Below are 12,214 nucleotides of genomic sequence, written 5' to 3' on the forward strand. Positions count from 1 at the left end.
TTTTTCTTTTAATTTAGTTTAACCTGTCACGTCTTATTTCCCGTTTCATTCTCTATCCAACTCATAGATATTTATCTTATTTATTTTTTTCTCTTTATTAGATATGGATAGTTATCATTATCAAAATTCTAAACTTTAAGATAAAAAGAATAGAAATCCTAACAAAAATGCAAAACATATGAAATTTTCAAAATTTAAAAATGAAGATATAGATCCTATTGTAAATACACCAAACCTAACCATTAAGAGCATTGTAACATGTGCACTCCCTCCCAATAACGTTAAATCGATATTGTGAGATTTATCACAAACAAATGCATGCCTTCCCACTAGTTTATCACCTCTATTCACATATAAATCAACAACAGATTAAGATGAACAAAATCAGGAACTTTGAAATGCAAGGATAATTATAATAGAAACTAGACACAATTGAGCTCCGACTATGACTGTACCTCTTCCCATGGTGGTGGTTGTGGTCACTGCCAAAGGTCACCGGATCAAACTTTTTCAACCTCTGAGCCTCTTTAGGGTTGCACGCACACCCACCCACCCACACACACGCACACTTCAGAGGGTGGTGTTTTGTACCTAATTTTATCATAACAATACGATTATTGCATATGTTTTTTCCTAATCCAGGTGTGATTCTTTGGCACCAAGGGGCAGGTATGCACCAACCCGTTATGCTGCATTCCCATGACACCATCTGCCCTAATCAGTGATGGACCCCCCCCCCCCTCCCCCAATGAATAAGGGGTCCTAATCAAAACTTTTAGGAGGCATTTGTGATTTTTTTTTATATAAAAATATCACTTTAAGAACTCTTTTAAAAAGGGCAACTGCCCTCCATCTCACACATGTAAGTTCCCGACCGACCCTAATATCAAAAGTTTCATATTTCAATATCAATTTAGGGGTGCTTAGAATTCCTTATTTTACTTTCTTATAACTTATATAAGTCAATGTTATAACTTATGACTTATATACTTACAAAACCTAAATTTCCCAAACACCTTATAACTTATAACCTATAAGTTATAAGCTATAAGAAGGTAAAATAAAGAATCCCAAACTTCACCTTAATTTAGTCTAGTTAATTTATATATATACAATAAAAGTTAGAAAATAATAACACACCATAAACAATTTCGTTACACTTTTATCTTTACATCACAAAAACACTCTTTTTTTTCAATCTTTTTTTAGTTGTAAAATTATCATATTACAATGGGTTTTTTTTATACAAAATAAGTTCCCTAGCTTATTCATAATTACCTTCTTCATCATAGGGCGATATTATTTTTACCAAACAATTTCCTAAAACTATTTATTTCCAAATTTTACAAAATTTCATATTGCATTCTTCTTTCCAAGGACCGTTACCTTGCTATATAAAATCACAATCCCAACAAAACAAAATTTCCAACAATCCAACTTCATAGCAGGCACCAAATCTTTAAGGTTAGCCGTCTTCACAAGTTTTCCTAAAACTCCATTGTTCCTTGTTTCTTTTGATCTCCATTTCTCATAGACTTTTGTTCTTCAGGGCAACTTAACACTTTAGTACTTCACAAATCTCTTAGGTACCATTTGTATCATGGCGTATGATCGGTCAAGCCATCGGGTGACAATATTACTCGCTACCATATTCACCCATTTGTTAGGTGTATCGATTACTCTCTTGGTGTTGTATTGGCTCGTTAACTTCAGAGAAGGCTTTGCTTTTACGTCACACGTGAAATTCAAAATTTTTAATGTAAGTTTTAAATAAATATATGTATTTAATAGAACGTATATTAAAAAAAGTATGAGATTAAATATATAATCCTAGTTTAAGTTGTTTTCTGTGGCTTGATTGTAGTTGCAACCACTTCTAATGATACTTGGATTCATTATCTTTTCTGGAGAAGGTAAGAAACAAATTACAACTTAAACTAGATCGAGGTAGGAAAATCGAGTTTTTTTTTCAGGAACCGGAAATGGATAGGAACTGGTTCCTGGTTTGGTTAACAAAAGTCAAGAATCGGTTGGGTAGGAACTAGTTCTGGGTATGGTCTGATATTTTTACCGGTTTTGCTGAATTTTTATCGGGTTTTGTCCTGGTCACTTCAGGTTTTGACTGGGTAGATGTAGAACCAGTTCCAATAGGTCCAAGTCGATTCCAGGTACGGTTTCTATGAAAACTGAAACCTGGTTTGTACACGTGAGTTAGGTATACTGGTTTCGGGTCGGGTCTAGAACTACGTTTTTGCAATACTACCATGACAACATACACGCTAATGCCTACCACTATATTGAATCAGCATTGATCGCATACAAAGCGATCCCTGGAACGAGACACACACTTAAACTAATTCACCTACTATTTCATTTGGTCGCACTTGCAACCGGAGCCTTGGGCACTTACGCAGTTTTCAAGTATCATAACGAACTCGATATCCCACATATGTACACGTTACATTCCTGGATCGGTTTGTCTACCATCTGCTTATTCGGGCTTCAAGTAACCTTTCTTGACTATAATCCCAAAAGTCATATGTAATCTACCAATGTGAATATGTACTAACACAACTTTATATGATAGTTGCTATTGGGATTCATCGTGTTTTTGTTCCCTGGCGCTAAGTTAGCAACACGGGATAGAATCGCTCCATGGCATATATTCTTCGGTCTAGTCATATTTGCATTGGTGATATTGAGCGTGGAGACCGGGTTAATCGAGAAATTCATTTTCCAAAAGTTGAAGCATGGTCAAGAAGCACTTGTTGTCAACTTTATAGGATTGTTGATACTACTATTTGGGATATTTGTTGGTCTTCTTGTTGCTCTTCCTCTAAGAAGAAAATAGCCCCTTAAACAAATGTTAATGGATTTGATTCAAACAAACGACTAATTTATATGTTTTTTTTGGGTTGGAAATTTATAAAAATAATAAAGGTGTTACAAATTATGATGTTTTGTTAAATTTGTTCTTAGGTTTCTTAGCCATCTATGAAGTCATGATATATGAACAATGGATTGTCGGCTTAACGCATGCCAAAAACTGCCATAACCACTATATCCTTTAATCATGATCATTTAATTTGGACGATTTTGTAAAATTGTAAATTCCTTTTAATTTCATTTTTATTTGTAAGACCCCAAGCCCAAGAGGCTTTACAGTTGACAATTCATAAACATAATAGTTCAATACCGAATTAACTAAATAAACCGTGGCAGCAAAAACATTTAACAAAGGGAAATGTGGATCATTGTCAGTTTAAAGCCAAATACAAAGAAGGTGTTGATAAAATTAAGAGAAAGATGGCAAAATTCGTGAAGTTAAAAGAAAAAACACAAACTTGAGAGAAGAAATGTATGGTATAATCATTTTCGTAACTAACACAGAACATATGTCATCGACAGATCGGGCAACATACGATGAGAAAAAAAAAGAAGTTCATAGAAATTACCCCGTAAACTTAATGTTTTTATTTAGAAACTAAGTAACAAATAATTGTAATAGTAACAATAATAATTGGCTAATGATTATTGTGTCCCTCTCACTCACACCTCCCATAATTGGGTAATGAAAATACTTTTGCCACCTCATGGTGTCGAGATTTTTGCCTTTTACATTGGTTTTTTCACCTCTTCCATAACGCATAGCCTAAATAAATACATGAGCACCTGCTGGTTTAGGCAAAAGAATCCATGTCCCATTATTAATTAGCAAACGTTCTATATTGAGCTTGACCAGTGCTAGTGCGGATCTTGTAAGGATACATCGACACATAGTTAAGATTGTCATTTGGTTTGGTAATACAATGTTGGCATCTAAAAACCCACTTGTTTAAATCTGTGCATTGCAAAATACTACCATAAAACAATCTCCTAATTAATAAAAGATAGAAGATAAATAAGCATCATAAAAATACACAAACTAAACCAAATTAAGACTGAATCTCGCCATCCGAACTAACAGTTTCCATGCACCCCGACTGGTCAACTCCTGTCATCCCATCCATGGCTTGCCACCTTGCGAGGGCTTGAGGCAAACTCCGGTTAAGGTCAATTCCATAAAAATCATCGTGGTCTGATTCAGCCGGTTTCCAAAAGTCGTTGAGATACGAGAGCACACTAACTGCATGGTACATGTCGGGTCTTTGGTATGGTTCACGGGTACAGCAGTGGCCGGCTAACTCAGCCACGATGGTCACACTGGCTAAAGTCGGTTCGTCTAGAAACGGTTCGAGACATGGGTCGATTGCTTTTCTAAAGGTTTCTTTGTTTATGTGCATTTTTTTGAACCATTGGACCAAATGGACACTGTCCTCGGGTTGGGTTTCTTCTAGCGCTTTTCGGCCTGTGATTAGCTCCATTAGTATTACCCCGAAACTGAACACGTCGATCTTGGTGGTCACTCGACCCGTTACTGAAATGAATGTTAATATATACATTAGTAAAAAAGTAAAAACATAAAATCTAAAATGTTAATAATTCGTTTCGTATTCGGGTGGCAAATAACAACACAACCTAACCTTATTTTGTACAACCCATCAACCTGATTTACATGTTTACATATTGATTTTTACCCACCCACCTATTTGACATGATTAGATAAGTGGGTTAAACAGATTGTGTTTGGGTTGACATGTTTAACCCATTTAGTTAAATAAATCGATTTGTGAACCTATTAGTTAAACAAGTTGACCCGCTAACTTATTTACGACCGGTCTAACCCACTATTTACAACCCACCAACCAATTACTTGTATACACCTTAATTAGTATCCACCAACCCGTTTAACACGTTTAGACCAATGGATTAACGGTCTGTGTTTCGGTTGACCTGTTTAATTCGTTTAGTTATATAGGTCGACTTGCTTAACCCGTTTTTACAACCCACCAACCCAATTAATACATTTACATCATGATTATCACCCACCAATCGGTTTAATACCTTTAGAGCATTCACACCTCATTCCTAATCCTATAGTTTAACTGAAAAATCATATTTTTCTAAATTTGTTTCTTACTTTTTTTAAAACTTCTACAACTAATTCTCATGTTTATCTCTATTCAGTTAAATAATATTTTATTTTCTTTTCATTGTTTTTTTTTTCTTTCTTCCACTAAAATCAACTCATAAAAACCATAAAGAAAAGCATAATGAGAAACAAATTTGGAGGATTTGAACATTTTCTCATAAAAATATGAAGGGCGGGTATGAGAATGGGACTTTGAGGTGTTTTATATGTTTTTAGTCATTTTCTCTTAAATTAAAAGATTAGGTTAGGAATAAGGGATGAAATGAGAATGATTTAAATGAAGTAGCTGAATAGGCATGTTCATGTTACACCATTTTAACTATGTGCGTGTTAGATTAACGTTTTTAGCATGTGTTGTGTTTAGGTTGAACAATTCAACTTCTCAACCAGCAACCAGCCAACCCAACACACTTAAACCCCTTAACGGTATAACAAAATTACCTATTTACACGAATCTAATGCTACTTTCTAGTTTCTACAACCAACCTAAATGTAAAGAAATTTTCCTTCTGAAAAAACATTACCCGCATATTCTGGTGCAAGATACCCAAACGTCCCTGCCAGTTGTGTAGCAGCGGAAGTTTTACCATCCGGCGCGAGCTTAACTAGCCCAAAATCCGCAACTTTAGCCCGCATATCATCACCCAATAAAATATTAGATGGTTTTAAATCCCTATGAATAAAACTTTGATGTGCGAACCCATGCAAATACTCAACACCTCTAGACACATCTAAAGCAATCAACAATCTTGTGGTCCAATCAAGTGGCTTCAAATCCTCACTCTCCCAATTAAACAAACACCTACTTAAAGTCCCTTGTGGCATATATTCGTACACAAGTAACCGTTCGTTCACATCCAAACAATATCCTAAAAGTGCAACTAAATGTTTGTGTCGAACCTTATACAAAATCGTAACCTCGGACCGAAACTTGTCTAATGCTTTCTTACTTGTGAAACTAGACTCCACTCTTTCCATTCTTTTAACCGCAATTTTCGTCCCGTCGTGTAATTCGCCTTTGTAAACCGTCCCGAACCCACCCCGCCCGAGAATATTACTTGGGCTGAAGTTGTTCGTGACAGTTCTTAAGAGTTGGATTGAGATGACAAAATTGTCAAGCTCAATCTCATGGTCAGTGGGACCAGCACACGATATATTTTTATTTTTACGGGACAGGTTCTCGGGATCCTCTCTAGGAATCGTAATTTTAACCCCGTCACCCTCGGATCCCGAGTGCCCCGGGTCAATCACCGGGGTACTTTGGTTGACCGGACTTCCGGGTCGTTTACTTTTTAACCTGTAAACGCAATACGCCACTAACCCGATTAGCAAAACCGCACCTACACCCCCACTAAAACACCCTATAATCAACCCGGTTTTTTTACCACCGTCACCACCACTACCACTGTCTACACCACCACCGGTTCTTTGATCACCACCACCGTCACCATCACCGCCATCATAGCCGCCGATTTTTTCACCGCCACCGATAGGAGATGAAATGGGCGGTATAAACGACTCGTTTTTCTCGATTTTCTCATTCCCATAACATACCACCGTAACATTTTGTCTAAAACTTGGAACTTCACCATAAAGTTGATTATTTGAAACATCAATCTCCACAAGATTATGCAAATCCTTAAGCCCATTAGGTATCACCCCAGTCAAATTATTATCCGCAAGAACCAACCTTTTTAAAGACAAAATCGACGAAAAACTCGTCGAAATAGTACCCGTTAAATTCATATTCCTAAAATTAACAGTAGTGATCTCCCCGTCAGTCGAACACGTTATCCCCAACCACGAGTCACACGGGTCATTCCCGAGCCAACTCACAGCAAAAACCTGCGGGTACCCGACCGACTCCACAACCGCAATCAACAAATTCACACGTGAATCGCACTCGAAAGCCGGAACTTGTGAACAAAAGCTATCAATCCCAAACAAATCAACAGCAACTTTATCACTAAACTTTGGCATTGGCCCTTGAAACATATTATTAGTCAAATTAACAACTTTTAAAGACGGTGAACCGGTTATAGAAGAAGGCACAGGGCCTGTTAACATGTTATCTCTTAAACTCAAACTTTTTATGTGATTCAAACCCCATATTTGCGGAACCGGACCCGAAAACATGTTCCCATGCAACCAAACTTCTGTTAATTGTGTCATGTTTTGTAAAACCTCAATGCTGCCATTTAATTTATATCTACTCTTTTGTGCATTTAGCCATAAGCTTTGAATTAACGACCCCGAAAACGTGGTGGGTAGCCCGCCTTCGAGGTAATTAAACGCTAATCGTAGAGTAATTAATCCGGTAAACGTATTGCTACCGAAAAAATTAGGGATTTTGCCTGTTAAATTCGTGGAAGTTGCGGAGAATGTGTTCAAATTCGACGCCATTTTTAAACTATACGGTATATGCCATGAGTTAAACGAGTTGTAATCGAGATAAACCTTTTGTAACGAGGACATACCGTCGAAGAAATCCGAAGGTATTGATGTAAAATTGTTGTTGTTGATTAATAGATTTTGTAGCTGAGTTAACCCGGTGAGGCTCGGGAGTGGACCGGTGAGTTGGTTGAATTGAAGCTCTAGGATTTGGAGTTGAGTGAGGTTATTTAGGGTTTGTGGAAGAGAGCCTTTAAGGTTTAGGTTTCCGGCTTGGATGCCGGTGACTCGGTTGTCTTTGGAGCATGTTACGTGATCCCAATTGCATGGGTTCGGGCCGGTCCAGCCGAGGGCGTTTGAGGGTTCCAGGTGGGATTTTAAGACATGCATTACGTCGGAATCATTGAGATTCGACTGCGAGTGGACGGTGATGAGTGAAAGAGTGAATATGTTGAGGATTAGTATGAGAAACGGAGGCCGGGTTTGGGTACGTGCATGGGGTTTCATTATTTGTGTGATGGATGGATCTGGAGTGGGTTGATTGAATGAATGAGATGGAGGTGAGTGATTTAGGGTTGGTTTGATGGAGATGATGTCATGATGACATTGTTTCTGTGTGAGATGAGTGAATTTGGGTGAAAAATGGAAGAGAGAATTACATGTTTGATGTAATTATCTATTTTGATTTTTAGGTTTCTTGTTATATTATTTGATACAAATACAAATTGTTTGATAAACTCGATATTTTAATAAATTCATAGATTGGCATCTTACATTAATAAGTAGAAAAAAGTAAGTTTAAAATTTTTATTATTTCTTTCAGTTTAGGTCATAAAAGAAAAGGTGATGTTTAATAATATGTTACATACCACAAAACTATAACTTCTAGAAAATTATGGGTTTTCTTTACGAGAGAATTGCAATTTGCGTCTATGTAGTTTGGGATGGGGACGGTTGCATCCCTCTCGAAAAATTTTAACTGGTTGAGTCCCTATAGTTTCATGCGGGATAAAATGTGTCTGACAGTCAAAATTCCATCCATTTTTGTTCAAGTGAACCTGCGATATATTCTTTGGTCACGTAATATCACTAAGAAAACCGGTTGTGACGACCTTTCTGGTCGCAATTGCCCTGTAGCGACTGTTTTGCAACCAACAATGCGGTGGGAAAAACACTCGTCGCAACTGCTATGTTGCGACCTTTTGCTACAGCTGTCGCACATGTTGCAACCACTACAACCCTCACGTCCATGTGGTTTGGGACGGGGGCGGTCGCGTCCCTCTCAAAAAAATTTAACTAGTTGAGTCCCTATGATTTTCATGCGGGATAAAATGTGTCCATCCGTCAAAATTCCATCTGTTTTTGGTCAAGTCAACCTAGAATTCTTGGCTCACATGATATTCCTACGGTGTTGTGCGAAGAAAATGCGTTGTGGGAGGTGAGTGATAGTGGCCATTGAAATGGTTTATTCTTATTAATAATTAGAGGCATAGTGGTAATTTAATCACCTTTTGGATAGAAAAATAGACGGAGGGATGCATTGAAGTTTGGTAACCAGAACTGAAAACACAAACAATATTTTAGATCATAAACTCGATTCTTGTAATTCTTATTAGCTCGAAAAATTATAATACAGTGATATAACCCAAGAGCTCGGGTGTGTCTATATATATATATATATACTAGTTTAAGCATGAAAATATAATTAGACTAAAATGCAAACTCTTTATACTCAAATACTAATCAGTATAAAAACATATTTAAACAATTAATTAAATAACTTATAGCCCAAGTAATGTGCTTGACTTGGTCCCCAAGTTACTAATCCACCGTATGCTCGATGGACCGGCCTAAACCAAATCACAGATAACACGCATTTCATCTTGCCATAAACCCACAAAATGTCAACCAGTGCAAAAGTTTTGAAGAGACGCGCCCTACCTTGCCACAAATCACATGGACCCAAAATTCAATTCTCTCGCTTTGGGGTGAGCATCTCACGGGTTGTACCCGCCAAACCTGTGTACCCGGCCCACCAAACCCGTCTAACAGACTCGGATTAAAAACCGTGTCCGGGTTTCGGGTTTGAAAATCATGACTAAATAAGTTGCGGTCGAGGTTGGTTCTGTATCCGCCGGACATGTTATACACGTGAAGTTTAAAAGGCAGCCACTTTTCACCACTCCTATTTTCACGTACATGTTATTGGAAACAATCTTCGGAACAACTTTATAAAACCCTACGTTGGAATTGACGGCTATTTATTCTTCAGCCTTAACTACATTCACGCTATCCAATATTCCAACATCCATCTATTATTCTTCATCATCATCAAGAATCAATCCTTGCAAGTGTGTTTCCAATTCAAATTAACCATTTGCAAAATGTGCAAACGGACCAGAATCATATGCAGATCAGTAGGTGTGTGCATGTGTTATTTTGGATGAATGTTTTCTCTTCAAACAAGCCAAAATACAGGGCCAGCTCGGGCATAGGGCAATGTGGCAACTGGTCGGGGCACTTAATTTTTGGGGACACAAAATTATATATATATATATATGTGAAAAAGAAATATGTGTATTTAATGTTTTACTTTAATTTTACAATAACTAGCTTTGACTAGTTGCAAAGGTATAACTTCCAACCAAAAGGCTTTAGGTTCTAGTCTTAGTTGAGACTTTTTAATCTTATTTTTATACAAAAAATTTTTTATACAACCTAAATCATAATCAAGTAAGCTTATTTAAAAATTTAATTGTTTAAACCAAATAAAAAAACCATTTACATAAGACCTAAAAATTTTTTTGCTTATATTATTTCGTTACTCGTTAGAGTCTATGGGTCTTTTTATTTCGACTCGGCCGAGACATATAAATTCTCGGAGACGGTCCTGCCAAAATTAGTGTTAGTGTGCTTCCATTTTAAATGGACCATTTGCAAACCGGTTCTCATGGTGAACCTGTTTAAATACGGTTCCAAAACCCGCTTAAAACCCGGACCAACCCATATATAAACGGTCCGGTTCCGGGTTTGAAAATCTTGTCTAAACAGTTCCGGTGCAGGTCGGTCCAGTCGGCTTTGCACACATCTACTCTCTCTCTCTCTTTTATTTGGCCTTTTTTAAGACAAAATTGTAAAACTCGTTCTTTACGTTTACATGATTTTTTAGTAGACGTCCTTTAGCGGAAAAATGTCAGAAAACATCCTTTATGATTAAAAACCTTATCATGTTTTGTCATTTGGCTCTAATCCAGTTAAGTTTTCTCGTTAAAACTAGTCATGTACGAAGCACATGAGGGTAAATTCGTCTTTTACTCTTTGAGGGACTATTTGTGTAGATAAATCAAACTTTGAGCTAAGATGAAAATATTTAAAGATAAATTTTTTTCTCTCTATCTCTGCAACTCATCCTCTCTTTATCTACGCAACTACCACCACCATATACTCCCTCTCTCTCTTCTTTACTCTGTTTTTAAATGCTATTTTCGAGCTTAAAGCTTCTCAGCTTTCGAGCTTCTCACACTTCAACTGTGGATGGCGGTAGCGGATGGGAGGCGGTAGCGGATGGTTTACTCAGATCTATTGAACCTTAGATGTGTAGAGGAGTCTAATGACGAGTTAACGAGTGGGGTTGTGGAACCATTGTAGTGTAGCTATTGTTTGATTTTTTAAGTTAAGGTTTTACAACGAGCAAACAAACATCCAGATCCCATAATTTTATATTCTAATACCTTGGTTTTGGGTTTAGAAACCCTAATTCAGAAATTGGTTGTGGAAAATGGGGGTTTTTGGTGTATGTTATGTTGTTGTTGTTGAGCTAGCCGGAGAGGAAGCTGTGGACGGTTTTCAGCGGTTGACGGAGAGGTTGAGGAGGTAGTGATGTGTGCCGGCGGCGGGGTCAATGGCGACGGAGATGGCAACGACGAGATCCACATATCAGCGACGTGGTTGAGGAGGTTAGTGGGTGTGGCGTTTAACGACGACGGAGTTGGCCGGATTTGTTTTCTCCAAGGTTGGTCACAAACAAGACGAGGACGTGAATGATGAAGGGGGTGGTGATGATGGCGACAGGTGATGGGTGAATTTGGGCTTGAAGAAATATGAAGGGGACTGTCATACTGACGTCAGGTGGTAGGTGATGGTTTTGGATTTTGGAGGGTTAAAGAAGATATGCATAGGTGGTGATACTGATGGTTGATGGTTTTTTGTTTTTTTTTTTTCTAATTTCTAAATATCAAAAAATATTTATTCTTTTATTTCTAATTATTAAATTTATAAACTTACAAAACTGTCCTTATGTGCTTTGCACATGACCAGTTTTTACGAGAAAACTTAACTGAGTTAGAGCCAAAGGATAAAATGTGACAAGGTTTTTAATCATAAAGGATGTTTTCTGACATTTTTTTCGCTAAAGAACGTCCACTAAAAAATCATTTAAAAGTAAAGGACGATTTTTGCTATTTTGTGTTTTTTTAATTCATTTTAAAGCTACAGGACATCATTTTGTAAAAAAAAAAAACAAGAAGAAAAATAGCAAAAGACGTCCTTTATGTTTGATTGTTTTTTCAATAGACGTTCTTTAGCAAAAAAAATATAGCAGAAAACATACTCATGTATCAAATTATTTTCACGTTAAGTCCTTTGGCTCTAACTCAGTTAATTTTTCTCGTTAAATATGATCATGTGCAAGGCATGAGGGTATTTTTTGTAATTTTATATAATTATTTAATAATTAATAATTAAAACTTAAAAAGATAATGACTCTCTCTCTCACATCACCATCTTCCTTCT

The 12,214-nt window shown here is 37.0% G+C and overlaps 1 protein-coding gene and 1 pseudogene across 1 annotated transcript; one reads left to right on the plus strand and one right to left on the minus strand.

The window, feature by feature from the left end:
- The first annotated feature begins 1,281 nt into the window (after positions 1-1,281).
- On the plus strand, positions 1,282-3,101 carry LOC143636456 (putative ascorbate-specific transmembrane electron transporter 1). The gene is made up of 4 exons (XM_077104042.1): positions 1,282-1,759; positions 1,865-1,913; positions 2,307-2,506; positions 2,588-3,101. Exons 1-4 carry the CDS (start codon positions 1,601-1,603, stop codon positions 2,849-2,851), a joined length of 672 nt encoding a protein of 223 aa, XP_076960157.1. The 5' UTR covers positions 1,282-1,600; the 3' UTR covers positions 2,852-3,101.
- Positions 3,102-3,935: 834 nt separating this feature from the next.
- LOC143636480 (receptor protein kinase TMK1 pseudogene) lies at positions 3,936-7,930 on the minus strand (annotated as a pseudogene).
- Between the last annotated feature and the right edge of the window lie 4,284 nt (positions 7,931-12,214).

The sequence above is a fragment of the Bidens hawaiensis genome, unplaced genomic scaffold (assembly GCF_021521415.1).
Source record: "Bidens hawaiensis isolate Kalapana, Puna unplaced genomic scaffold, B.hawaiensis_p1.1 tig00007983_1, whole genome shotgun sequence".
Lineage (NCBI taxonomy): Eukaryota > Viridiplantae > Streptophyta > Magnoliopsida > Asterales > Asteraceae > Bidens > Bidens hawaiensis.

Coding starts and splice junctions, on each gene's coding strand:
- LOC143636456 (XM_077104042.1), top strand. CDS start 1,601: ATGGCGTATGATCGGTCAAGCCATCGGGTGACAATATTACTCGCTACC. Junction 1,914..2,306: donor CATTATCTTTTCTGGAGAAG/GTAAGAAACAAA, acceptor ATATTGAATCAG/CATTGATCGCATACAAAGCG. Junction 2,507..2,587: donor TCTGCTTATTCGGGCTTCAA/GTAACCTTTCTT, acceptor TTTATATGATAG/TTGCTATTGGGATTCATCGT.